The sequence below is a fragment of the Anopheles maculipalpis genome, chromosome 2RL (assembly GCF_943734695.1).
Source record: "Anopheles maculipalpis chromosome 2RL, idAnoMacuDA_375_x, whole genome shotgun sequence".
NCBI classification, from domain to species: Eukaryota; Metazoa; Arthropoda; class Insecta; order Diptera; family Culicidae; genus Anopheles; species Anopheles maculipalpis.
The window spans coordinates 19,744,720-19,764,857 of record NC_064871.1 but is presented as its reverse complement, the minus strand read 5'-3'; the positions used below and the strand labels follow the sequence as shown (position 1 = coordinate 19,764,857).

The 20,138-nt window shown below is 44.5% G+C and overlaps 1 protein-coding gene across 1 annotated transcript in view; it reads right to left on the bottom strand.

The window, feature by feature from the left end:
- LOC126557350 (serine proteinase stubble-like) overlaps positions 1–20,138 on the bottom strand; it is a 50,081-nt gene that overhangs the window by 23,600 nt on the left and 6,343 nt on the right. Inside the window, exon 2 of the mRNA XM_050213079.1 lies at positions 3,836–3,892. Within this exon, the coding sequence (XP_050069036.1) occupies positions 3,836–3,848 (13 nt within the window). The 5' untranslated portion in view covers positions 3,849–3,892. The remainder of the gene's footprint in view (positions 1–3,835; positions 3,893–20,138) is intronic.

The window sequence follows — 20,138 nt, the reverse complement described above, 5'->3', positions numbered from 1 at the left end:
ACTGGAATCTTCCCAACACCTGGTTCGTCACATCGTATCGGCTCAGAAAGATGATCCTCAAAGTGGTTTGCTTCGTCTGATAGCAGCAACTATCAGATCGGGGTGGAAAATAGATGCAAATTGCACACGGTTACTTCTTTACTCGCCCACTCCAAAAATCGCCCGAGCTTAAACTGGAAAGTATTCAGAGAAGCATCCCGCACTACACGACTAATCAATTTGTTTATGTTACCGCTCAGCTGCTTGCCGAGATTCGTACACGAGTTTCACAACACTTTTACAACGCTTCGCTCCGGATCAGCGTCAGCGCCGTCTCCAGCGCCACCGGATCTGAAAAAAAAAACACGGTGCGCTCGTCGTGATTTTATGAGGTAGCACCCGGGACTCTATCATGCCAGGCTAAATGATCTTGTTGTACAGCATGCAACATGATTTACTCTACGGTAGCCGGTCGCTACGAACGACTCGATCAAGCTAGCGCACGCTACCAGTTCCCTTTTTTATCTGTAACTATCCGGCCCACAGGCTAGGTGTTCAAGGTGAAGTTTTTCCACTGTTTGATCGTGACGGCTCGTTTGTTGAGCAAGGGTAGAGATTACATGTTGCCGACGATGCGGACGATCGAAAGTGAGAGTGGTATGAATTTGAGAGTGTGTTCGACGACGTTCGACAGGAGTATCGTTTAGACGCGAGCTAGGATTATTGGATGCGTACGTTGGAATGTACGGCTTGCTGCTGTTTGTAATCTAATCAACTTTACTGAGCGGTTTCATCTTTATGACTGCTGGTTTGATATTCGCTGGATGGTTTAAGATCGGTGGATTAAGCCGTGGTTGCTTATCTCGGAAAGATTAAGCTACAAATTGATCGTTAAATTAGCATAATCTTAAAGTTATTGGTTACGGTTTCTCTCATCAGCTCAGGACGTCTTCATAGGCGCTGGATGCATGAATGGTTAAGGTTTTGTCTAAAGGAATTATTTGAAGTTATACATGAAAGTTGCAATTTGTTCATGATTTTAATTAGGAGTAGCATCATAATTAAAATTTCTTCAATGAAAGTAACGATTAATAAGCCAAAATTACCTGCTTTTTATACTATCTTCTAGGATACGTTTACAACTTCTCATTTTTTATCTAAAAAACTCCTTTTCGTGCTTTAATTCACTGTAAAAATTGTCCATTTAATACTATTCACACCACGAATAATCACTCTCAACACACTTGTGAACTGTTCCATAAAAACAACACTAACCCAAAACCACAAACGCTTAAAACACCAACTTGTGCATATCATTCGTGCTTCAGCCACACTTAAGCCCGTTATGACAATGATTTCAAACATCCCGATCGATATATATGACGAACCGCGACTGTCATCGATAATCAAAATCCAGATCGCACGCGTGAACGACACGATTCGTGTACATTCGTCACGGTTCCATAAATCTGCCAATCCCACCTCTTTCTTTCTCAGCAAAGTGATTGTCAAAGACACACACTTGTAGATTGTTTAAATTAATTCTTCTAAACCACGCGACGAACGGTTTGGCCTATATAAGTCCCTCATCCGCAATGCGAAAGCCCACCAGGCATCATAAAACGATTGAGCGCGATTCTAGCCGGCGACAATCAAGTGATCGAAAGCATCCAGAGTGCTCTATCGACTATCTTCCAGTTCGATAATCTGTTCCGCCCCGCCCCGTCGTCATCGTAACAGCGTTTTGGCTGTGCTAAACTTGACCGCCCACGCCGATTTTTGGAACTGATCAAATCGGCTCGATCGATGAAAAAGTGGATCAAAACATTTAGCATAAAACGATAGGGCGAGCGAGCGTTGCCGATACAATGTTTGCTAGTTTTCCATCAAGCGAGTGAGCGGGTCGTGCGAAATGGGACATATGATGGGATGGCTGGTGTGGACTAATTCTTTCCCTCCCCCCCCCCCCCCCACCCTGAAGTCCTCGATCGATGAACCGTGGGCTCCTTTTATGTTCGCTTAAGCCTATGAATTATGTTAGATTACAGTCACCGGGCCACAAATCTATCACCGAAACTGGATCCCGTCAATTTGACGATAGTATGAGATGCCGGTACGTTTGGAAGGCTTCGATACGGGCGTTGTGCCATAAATCTTGCTTGATTCATTTCACCAACGCTGATCTGCGGCTGACTGGCGGCTTAGAGGATTGTGATTGGAGGTGTGTTATTCTGATGCAAAAAAAAGTTCTACCAACCCTCGCCAAACTTTTTGTGGGATTAAATTTACATTTTATGACAAGATTCGGTACCACAGAATAATGCGCCACAAGCGGAGATACGGAAGAAGCGATAGAAAGGCTCCAGAAGGTTTCGACCAGATAGATAAACCGAATTCTATTGTGTTGTGTGTTACACAGATACCTTCTGGTCCATAAATTTAAGCAATTAATCAAAGCGCTAGAGAAAATGAAAAATAAGACGACCCGGTACCTGGACATCTTCCCACGAGAGTAGGCGATACCTGTTGGAGGAACTATATTAGGCAAAACAACAGTTTTTAATCTCTCGCCATCTTTTCCGAAAAACAGAAATGAATTCTTCAGAAAAAAGACAATTTTTACAGTTTATTTTCTTCACGATTGTACAAGAAAACAGCCCATGGATTGGACCTTTCACAGCACTGATCAATTGGTTAATCACCAAAACAAAATCGCTCGATCCGATCGCTTCCAAGCTATAAACGAAACACCTTAAAAATATTCATACACATTGCAGCGAAAAAGGGAAACTTCCCAGTCATTCACTCTTATCGTGTGGCTAATCATTTTTACGATGAAATTAAATAGCTGCACCTCTTACTGCATACAAGAGCAGAAGCGACAATTTTTCATTCACTTTCTATCACCGTTTAATTTTTTTTTTGTATTTGATCGATTGTTTGAAACGGTCAATAAAAGTATGACGAATGTCGGTAGATTATCAAATTCATTAGCAAAACCAAATGAAGCGGACCTTTCCCTTTTCCGCGCGCTCGCGATTGGAGTTGGAAGGTTGGGCCACGGCTTACGGAAACTGTTCGTACCTATCACCTTTCGGCACTGATGGCGCAACATTCATCATCATCCGATGGCGGGCTCAGCATCGCAGCTGATTGTATTAGCACGTCCTCGACAGCACAAACGGTCTGTCGCCGTCGCATCGATTGGCTGATAAAGCTTTTAATTGATTGAATGGGAAGAGCCTTTGAAGAAATTTCGCTATCATAGCGTATCAGGGAGGAGTAGGATTGTGGCGGTGCTATTAGCATAAAGTTTGGGGATTCTTTTATGCTTGGCAAGCACAAGAAAATTCACAAAACTGACAATCTATGCCAGACGGAAGATGGTGTGGATTTTGTATAGTTCGGTGAAGTCATATCCGTCGAAGTCCGATTGATTTATGTGTGCGAATCCAATAAATCTTTACGCAGATAGACTATTCAAATTCAACACAGTCAGTCAAAGATGCGAGAGGTTTTTTCCCCTCTTCGTTTCTGGCCACAGTTTTATGATTTTTGCAATCTCTCGAGCGCTTGTGCTTTGTGGTGGGTTGTTCTGTAATTAGCGAATGGCGCCGAAATCGAACCGAAATAGGGATTCAAACACTCGGCTTTTCGGCAAATTAGTAATGGTTTGTAAATTTTACGTGCTAATTGGTTTGAGGTTTATAGAGTTGCCGAGAAAAAAATAGCAAAAAACTTAAGCTTTTCGTGTGATCTTCCAAGATCAGCTACTTGAATGATGTTCAAAAGACAAGGTAAAGGTAGCAAGAATGCGTAAAAAAGTTTGTAATTATTTCCGCCGATACACACTTACCTGTATCCACCATCGAAAGCCTTTTTAAGCGACATTTATATGACCATATCAGTTGTCCTGTAAAGAAAATGAATGAATAAAACGTTTATTAATTAAGTTCATCTTTAAATCTACAACCAAACGTATGTTGGATATCTTTTGTAAAGTTATATGATAATAAATTTCACACAAAACAAACAACTCTTATCACAATCATGCTGGTCATTGACATTGAAAAACCTAACCACGAAACCCTTTTCATGCCATCACGTGCATTCGAATGCGCTACCATCAATTACAGTCCCTTAACGATCGATCCGTTTGGCACGATAATTAAGCCGTAATTTTAACAAGATGCTGCAATGTTTGATAAGACCGGGAATGAACAAAACCAACAAAATTAAACGTACGAAGATTCACTCTCCGTGGCGTGCAGTGAACACATCAGGCTTCCGCTCGTTCAGCTTATGAACGCCATGTTTTGATGCGGAGATTACTACACGCCGGTACATTGAACTGTCCGGACAGTTCGATCGGTATGTCCGGGCGCCGGACATTCGGCAAACATTCTCTTCCCCTTTGGATCTGACCCGCCCGCCCGGTTCTGCCACTTGAGATGTGCTTCTTTTCCGGCTTTCCTAACGAAGCTACGGTTTGGGTCCTGCCTGCCAAAACCGACCACCAATTTGCGAATAATGAGCCAGCGTTTCCAGCGAAGAATTTTAATCAACGGCACAATGATACAACAAAACTCAACCCTTTTTGCTACGTTGAACGGGCGCCAATCGAACTGCATCACGGTGCGGCGCTGGATCGATGCATGTTGGGCCCCCATCATGCAGCTCCCGACATCGACATTATGCAGCGTGAATGAAGACGGGCACATCATCCTCATTTGGGTAGCTTGGGTCGTTGATGATCGTCGGACTTGCTTCTTACGGAACGCTACTAAGCTGTCGTGCGCCACCAGATTTTACACGGCAAAGTGCAAGTAACCGGAAAATGATCAAAACAATTATCAGATTAAACGGCATTATTACGATTGGCAGCAGCAAATACCGGTAGCTGACGGGGAATGATACTTGTTTACTGGAGGTTTCCGTCGACTTTAAGCATGCTGATGCAGCGTCGAGATAGAGTCCAGGCCAGGATACAGACCGTCAAAGGCCGTTGAATGTTTTGAATGAAGTTCGGCCAGGGTGGCGGAAAACATGGACGCCACGCTTTCATCTGTCTGCAGGGGTGTTTTTTAATGATGTTCACACCTTCTCCACCAGTACGGGAGGATAGGTACGGTGTTGCAAAAGAACACCGATAGCCCTTCACCCGGGACAGGCGAATCGTTCCTGTGCTGTAAAGAACAATTAGATCGTACCGAAGTGAAAGCATAAGCGCGATATCTCATTCCCTCGTGAAGGGAATCCTCTAGAAAGACGCACCACAACGGTGTTCAGATAAGATCGCATCGGAACGGGAAGGGACTTGTTGGATTTTGGACATGCTGCAAAACGGGTCCATTCGCCGTACAATGAAGATGCAAATCATCTGTCACCTGGAGGGTTTCCGCAACGTAAATCGTGTGTTGCCTTCCTACCGGTGCACCGGGGTGTACATGATTCAACAGTTCACGGTGTGATCTTAATTACGGCACAGTTGACGACCCACATTACGCGATGTATTTTTTTAATTTCCATGAAGTCTCTCCGAATATATTGGGAAAATGAGTTTAATTACTTTAACCACTGCTATGCTGGTTTGGTGGCTTCCCTTATCGAACATGGTTCGATCCTCGTACTCTGACCAAAGGCCCGTCTGACCAAAGCACCCCCCCGGTAAGGGGTGTTGCAAAGTCATGAACTCGATTGGACAGCACTTAATCGACGCGATTCCATTCTCGATCGTATCAGAACTAGGCCAAAAACCAAAACCCCCTTCGAGGGTAACGCGTCAAACTGGAAAGGAAACGGACAAGGATAAGCTCGTCAAATGCCTGCAGGCAAATAATTACGCCAACGGTTCTTTTCCAGTGCGAATCGGCCAGTTTTGACGATTCTGGATCACCCGAGACACATTCCGGAGCGTCGTTCTGCGCGTCTGCCGCTGACGGTGGTCACGGTGGACACAATCGTAATTCATGATCACGAGCGCCCATTACGTATGTCGTTGTTAATTTTCGTCTTCGCTGTGTGGTTCTTCCGGGCGGGCGTGGCAGAGCGAAGAAAAAAAAAACTGGGTGACATTGTGGTGGTTGGTGGTTGTTGCGGCTGAGCAATGGATTCGATACAATCAAGGCGTAGTTCCGTCTAGTCGGGGTGGATCGATGGTAGGAAAAGATGGCGGAAAAGGAACGACTTTTGGCGAATGAAAAAAAGGTCTGATTCGCTCAGGAAAACAAGTTCTGAAGCTGGGTTCTTGGGATTAGTGTTGTTGGGTTTGTGTAGAATTTATTATAATATCGCGATGTTTTGTTGATGATGTGGGATGAGTTATTCAATAAATCATTGCAAAATGTTTACGAATAAATTGGTTATAATTTTATGTCACGTAAAAGCAACTATATTGCTCTGTTTGCGTTCTAAATCGTGTCACAAAATCCACCCAAATGATATCGCGAATGATCGATCTTCATGTATGTATCACTCTCTTTCTTCAACAAGAAATACTTCGTACGAGACATCAATAATTTACAATTAGTAGCAAAAGTGGAAAAGAAACATGATGGCCTTGTAACCTAGCGTTTAAACGATTCTTCTGACCCCCAACAGTAGCAAAGCATCAATCCAGATTCATTGGACTCATTCGTGCTTTTTTCCACTTCAATTTGCTTAACCTGAAACCGAGTCAACACCGTGCTGGAGGGCAATTGCACCAGGGCTGCACTTGTCTCGCGCGCAGTCAAACCACCGACAGCATCGAAGCGTGGCATTAGCGTGCCCACGGCATTACGGTGCCCTGGCGCACGCCTGCAGTTTAATATAATTTATTAACCAATCAGTAGCACATCAAAATAATAGACCGTTCGGAATAATAATTCATTAGCTATGCACCAGCGAATGTACCAGCGCAACCAGCGATGCCTTGTGCCTTTGTATTCGTCCAGACGGTCGACCTTCGACGAAGAACTCTGCGGGGTATAGCGAGTTTTGCTGGGTGGTCTTAAGACTTCTCCAGACTCCAGCTCCAGACTCGAGCCGGTATCTATCTGTATCAATCAAAATGCAATCCGTCGCTAGCGACATGGTAATGGTGTACAGCGGAGAATCTCCCTTGCAACTGTAATAAAGGAGCATTCTGGTTGGAGCAACTACACAAACAGCAAAGCGAGAATCGGAAAAATCTTAATGATGATGATTGAGATATTCTGATTTTACGAGTTGCTTGACGTATTCAATTGAATGTTCAATGTTTGGATCGGGCGCGAGTGCACTCGGTAATAGAGATATGTTTTATTATTTCTCTTTTCAATGCTTTCTTATAATGTTGTAGTAGTTTTCTTGCGAACTTTAATGGAATTACTACAATATAATCCAAGAATTACCTTAAGACTCTGCTTTGTCGTCATTTTTATTATTTTGCTTAAAAGAAATCAAACTGCTTACCGATCTTACTGGTCTCCGATTCTGTAATGAAAAAGCTAGTTTCTCATTCTTTCTCCCCATTTCTACATTTCATTCATTATTTCGTCAATCAAAGCGCTTTTAGCGGTTTTGAGCGCTAGAAGAGATGCTTCAGATGCAGACAAGAAAAATCCCAACCTTTCAAATGGTTCGCAGAATTAGCGGGAAAAGCTTCTAGGCGCTGGGATAAAAATAGAATAGAGGCGGGAAAAATAATAACAACCCAAGAAAGACTTGCACGCCATACGAAAATCAACACCTGATCATCGACGCTACACAAAAGGTGCGAAGAAGCGTGCGAAATGTAAACAAAAACCTAATCAAACCCGCTTACACTTCCACAGTCTTTCTTTTGGTGAGAGTTTGCTGCCCTTTCAAAAGTTGTCGGATATCAACTTCGGAGCTATGGGAATGCAGAGTGTACGCCCTAATAGATTACGTTAACTACCACTTTTGTGTTAGATTTAGCGGAATAGAACGACGAACGCATGATGGGTATAATATTTCAGCTTTGCTGAAGTTAAAAGTCTCCACTAGGCTTGGTTTACGCGAAAATGCATACCCCCAAGCTGCATGTCGCTAGAAAGTGTGCTACTACCGATCAACTGACACTTGCGGGTAATCAATATTGACCTCCATTTGAAAAGTAAATTGATACGGTAGAATCTGCAACCTCAATCCTCAGCGCGTGCAGATACCGGCGGACAGACGATATCTGCACCGAGTCAGGCACCCGGGCGATATAACCGGAATGGCTTAGCGAATGGCGGAATGGCTCTACCACTCTGCTGATCGTATCTCCTGATCGGCATTGCGTTTCTATTCTTTAACCGCTCCGTTCTATGCACACGCATCGTCGCACAAACACCAGCACGCTAAAAACGATCAAACGACACCTAGTCGAAAAGGCAGTGCCGCAGTATATGTCAGAACGAATAGAATAGCTATCGTGATGTCTTGTCATTTATCACTCACCGACAACGATGGCGACGAGCCGCCCAGGAGCCCAAAAGAATGCCAAATCGGTGGCAGTGGAAACCCACTCTCCCCACATCACTGTACGGGCCCTATCCCAGGGCCGGGAGACACACCGCCGAAAGCACCGCAGGACAGAAGCTGTTGATGGGTTGCGACAGTGATAGGTTTAGGCAGGCACTACCACCAGGCCAAGCTACCGGTCCACGCCGAAGAATAAATGGCCCCCGGGAGAACTGAGACGCCTCACAACCGGCGACCGGCTTGGTAGCACATTTTTCCGTTATTCATTCTGACAGGCCCAACACCGCTTGGGCTTGTTTCCTGGCTCCAGCGGTCCCTTCGCGGCTGTTGCGTCGTTTGGCACGCTCATCTCTGGAGCCATTTGTTCCTGTGCTGCTGAGGTTGGATTATTTGCAGTGAACAAAGTCCGTCAGCGGCTCGAGCTCGAATTACTTCATCGCGAGCATCGTCGCTCCTACCCGTGCGGCGATCCTTTCATGGGGAAACCGCGAGGCGCAGACAAAAAGAAAACATCCCTAACGCTTTCTGTGTCAGTGCCTTCCAATGATCAAACAACGCTTACCGAGAGTGACTACATCGGTTGAGTGACTTCCCGAAGACAGTTCCCTTTTTTGGAGCTACCAATCGGGACATTCCGAGCTGGTTTGTAAATCGCCTCGTTCAACCCTTCAGGCGGGGTGGGTCCCGGTAGGAGAATCTCTTCCGCGGGGTGTATGTATGTGTGTGTTGTGACCTTCGACGTTGGCACTGTTGCGCTAATCGACAACACGATCGCAATCGCAGCTGTTACACGCACCCGGATCACCGTTTGGGACACTGTTCCGATGAAGCGGACCGATAACAGTCGACGTGATGATCGTACATTTATGGGCATGGTGTGAAGTGATACCGGGAGTTTGCTCTTTTTCTTTTTGTTTCCGATGAAATCCAGACTGGATATTCAATTCTGATCGTGGGCCACCTGCATTTCAGCTCAAGCCACTATATCCTGTGCCTTAGAACTTAAAACCTGACCTACAATTAAGAATTTCAATTTCAAGAATTTCAAGATAGGTGACCTTCAGAATTGTTTACAATGCAATAAAACATGTTTGACCCATTTTAGAACGGTGTCCGGCTCAACAACCTGATCAAGAAGTGATCACGAAGTTAAACCAAACATCCCGTTGCGGAAAGAAACACACACAAGTCCTCCGGTTAACGTGATGAAAATCTTCACTGACATAAGCAATTATCATCCTGACCATTAATCACCTTCTTCATCCTAACCGCCATCGCCATCTGCCAATCAATCATATTGCCAAAAAGGTCCTGCCTGCCAGGGTGCGCAAGAGTTTGAGTATGAATGAAGTTGTCAATTTGTGTCCGGGTCCAGGCGCCGAAGAGTTGAAGCGCTGTGCAAACATTAGCCAGCGTCTGCTTTCACGTCGTGCACGTCGTGGCCGAGTTGTTTGACCACCGAGACGTGGGAATGAGTTGGCAGGATTATTTGCATACAGTGTCATGGCGGGTCCATCCCATCTGCGTTGAACCAATGGTCACGGCGATTCTGTAGGCAGCCGGGTTGGAGCGTGCTCTGATGATTGATGAACGTTCGATGATTTTGGAGGTTGCAGTAGCAATTATGCGAACAATCATCGCTTGCTAAGCGCAGAATGCAGTTTAACAGGTAACGAGAATGATGCTTAACAATATCATGTAACGTACAGAAGCTATTCCGAGGTGTCGCTTGAAGGACATGACGTGACTTTTCAGGGTTTCTGGATAAATAGAAATTTATCTGGATTTCGTTTCAGCAGCGTAATACAACAATCTCTTTTGATTAATGAAAACATGCCTTACTGCTTTATCTCTCTGCGAGAGTGAATGTCTTTGAGCGGTGCAATAAACTAATGGTAATGAGCAAAACAGCATCTCTTTGCCGGGCTAATGAGGCTTAAATGAGCCACTGTACGCGCTGGCTACCGAGGCTCAGGTTGATACGTACACTGCTAGAAATCATCATCAGTCCGTAGCGATGTATTTGTTTTTATTGGATGAATCTAATTAAAGCTAAAGTTGGAATTTTACTCGATGTTCTGCGGCTCGGCGTACTGTCCACCATTTCGCCAACAATGATCGTAACAATGTACAAAACCCTCCGTTCGCTTTAGCGTTGTCCCTCGGACAACAGGATGTGGAGAAGAAAGCTGCACTCGAAAGAGTCCCAATGCAGTCCGGTTCTGCGGGTCTTCGCCTCGTATGTATCGGCGGGTTGGTTTTTTCGTCGGTATGCCAATCATCGCGATCGTTGACGAGTGGGTTGCAAGACTAGATCTCATCCGTTGCGTTGCGGCTAAATTCGAAACCGGACAGAAGTGAAATGATGCGCAATGGATGGTGGAAAAAGCGACATACGGGTTCAGACCCTCTTTACCGAACGGTGAAACGATTAGTAACAAAGATCGGTTTCTCTTTCGTTTTCTCACACCGGGCTGGAAAACGGACAAGTCACACGCGAACTGTAAACAAACACCATGCGCGCAATGAAAGCGTACGATCAAGTAGAGCCGTGTTTTAGTGCGAATGTGCTGCCACGAATGGGACTCGATTTCATTTGGCGAGCTGGTAATTAAACGAGACACCAAACGAAACCAGGGGAACTGGACAGCAGGTAAGTTAGCGAAGGCTAAACGGCCAGCGAACCTTTGGATGCATTCCCAAGGGCAGATGACAGTGACAGTGTGACGTAGTGGAAGGAGTGTCCAGTGGGTGTGATAATGATATAGTCATTTAGCGGGGAGCGCACAAAAAAACTCATTACCACTGCCTGAGAAAAATGTAAACGAAAGGTTCGCGTGACGTTCGAGGTTCGTTGACACATTAGCAGTGTGCAGTCGTTGGTGGTGTAGCAGGTGCACATTTGTCTTTTCGTCTCATTAATCGTGGCTCAAATCATTCATTCATTGATACCCGTTTAATGTAACCGGGTAAGAGGAATTCAATTCAAACACCTATCGCATTACCATGCTCACCTATAAACCTTATTACGTCCCCGTAGCATTCCTCGCCTATTTGCAGGAGAGCAAATGAGTGCAGTACACCACATGCCCCATAATGGAAACGTTTATGGGGCTTTTCGTCCATTTTTGCCCAGTTTTGAATCGATGCACGTACGCAGCCTATTAGGTACAGCTATTTACTGTACTGCCGCCGTCCGGTTCGCACACGCCTTGCAAAAGGTTACATCCGTTGGGTGTTCCCGAAGGAACCGAACTCGGGCCGCTCGCTTTTCCCAGCACCCGCCCTATCGATCCGCGTGCACCAGCAGAAGGTGCCCGGCTAATTGCTATCATTTCGATCAATCCCGTTCAGCTAGACCGCTACCGGAATTTTACGCAACAAAAAAGAGGTGCACACGGAACCGTGTAGGGAAAATGGTTCTGGGTGCGATCGGACCGTGGCTCGAATTAATCCTCCACAGCTTATTGCATTAAACGTAACCGGTATGACCTCACCCGGTCCGGTGGTGTGAAGGATTGGGGCCCGGGAAAAAGAGGTGGAAAAAGCCCGAGCTGCGCTGGCTTCCGTTTCGCTTTGTTCTTGTTCCGAGCGATCGGGGAATTACATTTGCATTCCTCTGGAATGGGTGAAAAAAAAAGTGGTGGAAATTTGAAACACGAATGTGGGTGTGTGTGCTCTAGCTTTGAATTCCATCGAACGGAAGCAACTTGCGGTTGCTGTGGCCACTGCCGGCCGGAAATCGGTAGGCGCCATTCTGCGTGTGTGTGTGGGAGCATGAAGTAGATTAGGTATGATTTTGCATTTGATGCACCATCGTGTGTGCATATTGGCCACAGCTTGATTGACTGTGGCTGGGTTTTCCTACGTTTTTTTTCTAGGTTAGTTACATAACTGTCCATCGTCGTGGGCGCCCAGCTGGTTTTGTTTCCTGTTTATTGCTCACCCGGTTGAAATGAAGCCTTAGAAATCGGATTACTTCATAGTGTGTGTGAAGTTCAGTGAGCAATTACCTCTAATATTCTTCAAATCGGTTGATCGGTAACTAGCTGTGTTAATAAGAAAGTCGAACCGAGAGATGCACGACTAACGCTGGAAAGGCGAACGTTTGGCCTGCCCTCTGAAGCACTGTGGTTAACCTGGACCACGCTGTGAAAGTTCTTGTATACCAGTAAGATTGATGAGCGTTAGAAAGTTATTATGTTTCTAGCTCATTACGTTAATAGTGTAAAGATATTAATTTCGAGCGTAATATCTTTACCATTACCACTTCCCAACGGAGATGATTTTAATGAAGTTCAAACGTATTATAGGAGCATGAAATGTTTCTACAAAATTGAGGAATTTATCTACAATATGTCCCCATGTTATGTTGATAAAAACAAACAAATTATATTTTAAATTCCTACACCCATTACAGGCCAGAGCCATTGTATGCTTCCCATTATCATTAGAGCACCATTACGCACCATTATGGACTAGCTGGTTGCCATCATCAGCGCAAGACAAGTGTTGCACGGTAGCCATTCTTTCCTCTAGCATTATTGGCTATTTGCTTTCGATCTCCACGATTTCATCATTAGACCAGTAGGTTTACATTAATCTATTGATTTAAACGATACAGCATAGAAGGTAGCCTAGTGCACGACACAACAATTATCCTTGCCTGTGATTAAAATGGCAAACCATTCAATCGATCATCCGCTATCGACCGCCATTTGTCCCCAGGAACGGCATACTTACATCAGTGAGCCCCATAATCCTAATCACCCTACTGATGGCTGGTCACTCTGATGCTTTCTTCCAGGAATTTCTGAGCGTTCTTGCTAATGGAAAATCACGCTTTCCCGTTAGGAGAGCGATCATTACTACGCACCGCGATCGGCTATCGGTTTCCATTTCACTGAAGTTTGCTTGTTTTTTTTATCGTTTTGTGTGCCCTAGTCGTACGCACGATCGCGTTCAGTGAAAGTCGTATTACATCAAATTACATGCGCCAAAGCCTCAAGTCTTACGGTAAGATTTAAGCATGTAAAATTCGACTCACAACAGATAAGAAAGACATGGCTAAATTGCTCGATGCGTAAACGCGCCTAATTAACGCAGGCACCGGGCGTGAGGTATCGTAACGGTTCCGATGTTTTTATCGATGCATCTAATCGTGTAGCACATCTCGCGCGGGCCCTAAGCCCTTGCTCGTTCTTCGCGGTTTCGTTTTTCGACACGTTTCGTGTTGCGTGTGAGAAGACTGCGTGGTGGTTGAGCTCGGGATCATTTCATCGAGCTGGCTACATGGTTGGGGTACATCGATCGGTATCGGTAAGATTATAGCTAGTGGGGAACCGGTGGAACGAATCGACGATTAACCCGCAAAACGGGCGACAGATATTCTACTACGTGACAGCTGAAGAGCTGCTGTACCCATCCTGAGTCTTAGATCGTTTTCCGTTTTTTTTAGAGTTGAGTTTGTCTCCCACAAAAAATACACTTACTCACACCTTTTCGACTCAATGATTTCATTCCTATGGTCAAACCCGTCACCGAGACCAGCTCGATCACGGGGCACCTCCAATTGACCATCGATTTTCACCGATTTTCAACACTTAACCATCGTTTCACCCAGTAGCATCTCCACAGCAGTGCTTGCCATCCGACACGGCCACAAGAAGGTAACGGTTCCGTGTGGTGATCGTGGTTGTCGTCCAGATCGGACGCATGTTTGAATGCTGGCTGCCCTTCACGGGGACGTCGCTTACGCAACAACAGCTCGAACCATCGATTGAGCAATAGCTCATCAATCATTGAACAACGGGCCTCGCGCACTCGCCGGATTGTGTCTCCCGTTTTTTTTTTTCAACGAACGACTCCATGCTGTGCATCGACCCCTTCAGCCAACACACACACAGACACACAACCCCAACTGGGATGGGAGGGAAAAATTTCCCATTCCCAGCAGCAACAAATGGTTCGATTATGATAATATATCTAATTGATTACCGGCTCATTTGAATATTACGATCACACCACGAGCGCTAGCTGTGTAGTGAATGGTCCGGTGGAACCTGAACCGTGCTGGGGTAGCCGTAGCTTGGATAAGTGGATCAGTTTGTGACAGGCGTGAAACTATGATCACCACCTTCCGGCATGCTGGAAACGGCTGCGCGCAGCTGGCTTCTGATTTACTATCTACCATCGCGCATCTGTGATAACAGATCGAATCACAACGGCATTTCTACGCTGAAGTAGCACCGTGTGGGATGAAATAGATGTTGATTCGCTTTGATGATTTAATGGGCCAGTTTATGACAGTATTGGCCTTGGACGTACAAAAATGTTTTAGTGTCGCAAAAAATATAAATAATACAAATTTTGAGACTTATTCCGTCCGAAACGCAATATGCTCATGGGCAGTATGCTTCTCGCTTTCCACCTGAACGGTCACAATTAAACACATTCTATCCGGCGGCAACAGGTTTTTGGTGATGAGCATTAAACACACTTTAATTAATTGCAGGAAAATTAACTTCCTTTCTTCGTTTTGAGCGCAACTACACTTTCAACGAGATAAGTTTAAATGATGAGTAAGTGTTTCTTGATTTTCTTTTCGTTTCCCATCTTTCCTGTTGTAGGCCTCCTCCGGTTCAATGGTTCGGTTGTAAGGCAGGCAAGCAGGCAGATGTGTTAGTCTTGGGAGGAGCACTTTGTACTTGAAAGGTCCCGTGAAAGGCCTCCCGCTCTTTCATGCCTACCGACCCGCAGATGGGTGGTCCAGCAAAGAGAAGCAGTTCGAGTAGCGCTTCCCAAGCCCATACTCATCCCTGTACCGGCACCAATTATTGTCACTGACAGTATTTTGCTACTGTGGGATGTGTATCGTCTGGCACTCACAAAAAAGAAGGAAAATAAGATGTAGAAACCACACACAAAAATGCCTCAGTACATAAGTGAAATTGGACACTGTGGGGCGCTGGTAAAAAAACGGGATGATGAACCGAAAATGCAGTCGTAAAACGGTGTCTTTTAGCAGCCACAAAACCGCAAACACCAAGCTATATCGATACGAAAGAGAGCTGCAATACACAAAGAATTTTTCACTTTAACCGAATGCAGTGCAGGTTGCATTAAATCACGGTAATGATTTTCTCTCACATATTTTTAAGTGTATTTAAACATGCAGAAAGATAAAACTTTACAGCAATATGAAATGGATTAATGCTGCGTTTCGATACCACCCAGCTCGAATTTTTAAGACAAGAATGATTCAGAGGGTCATTATGTGCAACTTTGCAATTCCTTCAGCCGCCATTGTTCTTCGTTATCACATTCAAATCAATACGCATTGATGTTTTCTGTGAAGTATCTTTTAGCCAAATTGAAAACAATCCAGATACAAATTGCCCTTTGGCTCGCTTTTATTGTTCGACCCTTTTGATTGCACTTTGCACTTTGATTCGATTGTTGCGTGTGGTCATTTACCCCAATCAATTTATCAGTTAAAGCGCAACAAATATTTGTAACAAACTTTTTCAAGACGAGTCATGACGTTAATTTTGACCAGTTTCATACGAACACATCGTGGGCTACTCTCACGTAATCGCTATAATTGCACCAAGGAATGTTGGCTGCGTGTTGACTGTCCAACTGCTTCAGGTCCAGTTTTTATTTTGTTCAAAGCTTCCATGTTTGCTTTCTCAATCAGATCGATACCAACAACTCCCATCACCATAAATCGACCAAAGTGATGTCAATGTGACAGTGGCTCCATTTCCTTACCACAAACTGTCCCCCGTCCTGTGTCGAGTGAGAATGAAAATCTTTCTAAGCAGCTACGGAAATCTAATGAGAGCAGGACTCATCTTCTCAGCGATTCATTCTCGTACCATTCGTTTTAGAAAAATAAAAAAACGCTGCAAGCTGTAGCTGAGCTGATAGTGAGCTGTTTGTTTAGCTTTCAAGAACGGTTCTGCCATCATTCGTCTTTGTCTCGTGTCGTCGTCGTCGTCGTCGTGTTTCGCGTGTCTCATCGTGTCTGCAAGAGTTACGACCTGCATCGGAACGCTTGCTGCCCGGCTCGGTTAACGCAAAACCAATTGCTTGCGGATAATCCATAAATTTAAATCACACTCACTCGTTATCAATCAATCTTCGACCGTGCCGTTGGATAACGTTACTTCTGCTACAGTCCTGACCGGGTGGAAACAAGCTAATGCGTTAGAAACGCGTATCCCCTCTATTTCCGTTGAGCATGCTCGTAATGTGTGTGTGTGTGTGTGTGTGTGTGTGTGTGGAATTTTCAACCTCAACTGCTTCGAACGTAGCAGAATTTATAACAGTCCAGCGTGATGAATGGCTTACAACTTACCAGCTCGTTATTAATTTAAAACTGTGAACATTACCTCTCTGCACACCTTTCGGTGTAACATGCTCAATGGCATTTGCTGCTTTATTTACCAGAAATGAAGCTTAATTACAATCTGTACTTAACATCCGAAAACAAAACAAAAAAATGGATGTATTCCACAAATCTCATTAGGGTGTGAAGGTTTCAGTTTAAAAATTGATTTTTTCAGTCATTTATCAACGTTATAAACAAGGCATAAGATGTTAGGCTGGATGATTTAATTGTAACGAAACTGCACTTAAGTAAATGACACCAAATAAAGCGATAAATCTTCCTAACGCTCGTCGGAAATGGTTGGGAAGACAAGAGTTTGGGACGTTACAGCTTTGCTACCATTTCTTTCTGACTATGTCGTAATGCCAGCTTAGCTGCTTAGAACTCGAAGAAAACGTTTAATTTCCTGCCTTGAGGCTCTTGTTTTTTTTTCTAAACAACAATTTACCCACTCTGCGGTGTGTTCTAGCAAGATTAGAAGCACTTAAGACATGTTGTGTTATGAATTGTACATTCTAAAGCAACGGTTCTGCTGATCGTTTCTCGTTAGTCACGGATGCTTGAAGCTCTTGCTAGAAGTAGAACGACGATAACGATAGCAGTGAATGCTATTTGTATAAGCTCAAGTTTTGTTGATTTACACTCAAAAAGAATATTGTGCGCTAAGGAAACTGTCTTTGCAAAAGGAGCAAGCAATCAGTTGTGTGTTTGCAATTTTCTTCTTTTACATAACGAGGTCAGCAACAGCTGCAGTACAAGAAGACCTACGACCGAGATGCATGGTCCACATCCAGCATTAAAAGTATTACGCCTTTACTAATTGCTCGTCTATCCGGCAGGAGCATGCGCGGATGAAATGAATCATTCAGCCAGACGTGTAGTGACACACATGCAAGAAATCTCTCCCTAAGGGAGTGAAATAATATGGAATGCCTGGAGTTGGGGTCGGTGGAAGAAACAAACTTCGCCCAGACCTTTACCGGACCATGGTTTCTCACGCCCTTCGGACACAGCGGTATGGCTTCAAATATACGGCACAAAAGGTAGAAAAAGGGGACACAATGTTGCAAATATGGGTCCATCGGAGCTTCAATCGCACAAATTACTACTCCATTCCACACGAGAGCAACTTGTAATTCGATAGCAAAAGACAGTAAGATTGCACACACGTACACAAGCAGCTCTCCATTCAAGTTGTGCGGTTTTTGGGGCCAAACCGTCGTACGGTCGTGTGTATTCTTTGGCTGAAATTCATTTTGCACTACCACATTACTTCTATGCTTCGCAGCGCTCGATAAGTTATCATTAATCAGGGCTAGCGTTTGAGCGCGTTTGGAGTTGAGCTGCTCATACTTCTGACACTGTTCCACCACGACGATGGTTTCCTGGTTCTATTCCCTGGGCTGGACGGAGAAGGTTGAAGACGAACCATTGACAGGGTTGTAATTAATGTTGTGCGACCAATACCGGTGCTTCTGTGTGAGTGGTAGAGGTACGCAGGTCGCAACTGCTGCATTGATTATATACGGGCCAGTCGAGTAAATTAGTGCGATTGCTCTGTCCGATGGTGGCGCCATACAGGAACAGGAATCTGCAACATTGTTGCAGAAAAACAGTTTGCGTGCGGTTATGGGGAAACATAAGATGTTTTATGCAGCATTCGGGTTTTCCTGGTTATTATGTGCTTTACACACGTTTACCAACTTTATTTCTGAACAGCCGTGAACACATTTCTAAAGCAAAAACACCACCCAGCTAAATCAAGCTTCAAAATAATTATGGCACCGATGACAGTTCGTCGCTTCATCGAGCATTGAGGTCTTTCGTACGAATTTCGTTCGAGCAGCTTTCGAATGCGCATCTCGTGTACGCTATTAATAGAACATCTCGATTCCCGTATTCCGAAACCGCTTATGGCCATTGCATGACGGTGTTGGACGGCGTTTGATATTCGTAATAGATACCGACAATTAGTTCGTGGAATGGTACGCGCTGCTCGCTTTTCTTCCGAGGCGGTTCAGCATTTTTTTGCTCTTTAGCCATCATCCAGTGCACTGAGGCTGTGAGTTGTTTTTAATTTTCTACTTGTACCCGACGTCGGTCACGATCTATTCAGCAACGAAAAGAACGTATGCTAACCAGAACGTCTTTCGCCTCTTGGACGGGTTAGTATTAAAGGTGTTAATTAGAGGCTAAGCTGTGTGCTGTCGGACGAATGCGGGAAGATACTCGTGTTTATGTAGCACTTGTGCGAAGTACGATCCTCTCCAAGATCGTACTCCCGGGAGCATTAGCACTTTACGCCCAAGTGGTAGAAAAGAAAGGAACGATTCTAACCAACACAACCTTGACCTTCGCGCCATGCCACTTTCCACCGAAATGTACAAAGAGCTTAGCGGCGAAAATTGATTGATAGCCTTAGGGAGATGCCTGTAAGATGTTCCCTTTCGCTCGAAAAGAAAGCAATCAAGCAATATTTTCTGCTTCTTTTTGCTTTGATCGACAACCAACGTCGAATGAAAGTATTACGGTACGTGCATTTATCTTTCTTGTGCCACACGTCTTTCTGGTAGCTTGAAAGAGAAATTGAGCAATGAAGATGAATGAATTTTGAAATAATACCCGATGTTTAGCCCGAAATGATACGAGTGATCAGGGTGCAAAGGGTGATGGTGCTGGTGAGAAACAATTTGAAACCTTCGGCTACTATCGCAAGTGCTTTGGGTGAAGCGGATAATTAGTCGTTTTAAGCGTTTATCTTTGTCGGGAGTTTGTGGCGAGTAAAACAAGCAACACACGGTCAAAATTGTATGAAAAGTGTTGGAACAAAGTGAAACGTTCGTGTGCCATGTTTGAGGTGGTGCAATGGTGGTGATACATGTTTATGATCTTGTAGACATTTCGTTTCATTGTTCATCAGCAACAAGATAAATGTGGTGAACTATTCTTCAATTCGTTCTCGCTTAAATTGAGCAAAAATATGATTGTAGTCAATTTCAAACACCCAAAGATACGTTGAAATCAATCCCCTAGACTGTTGAACATGAAACATGACAAGATTGTAGCCATTTAGGCAAACATTCGCAACAGGTCCCCTTAGAAAGGATCGTTTATCATCGCTCTTAAGTGACGTTGCGCTACTGCAATTTTTTATTCAATTCAAACGGCATGATATCTCAATTATTTCCCGCAGCACAAGCGCAAAACCAACTCGGATCTCGTTGATCACCGACCTGTTGCGCCAGCTACTGCGGGCTGTTCGTTCGATCGCGAAAACTTCTTCCTAGTCAGCTCCGTTACAGTGTGGCGTGTT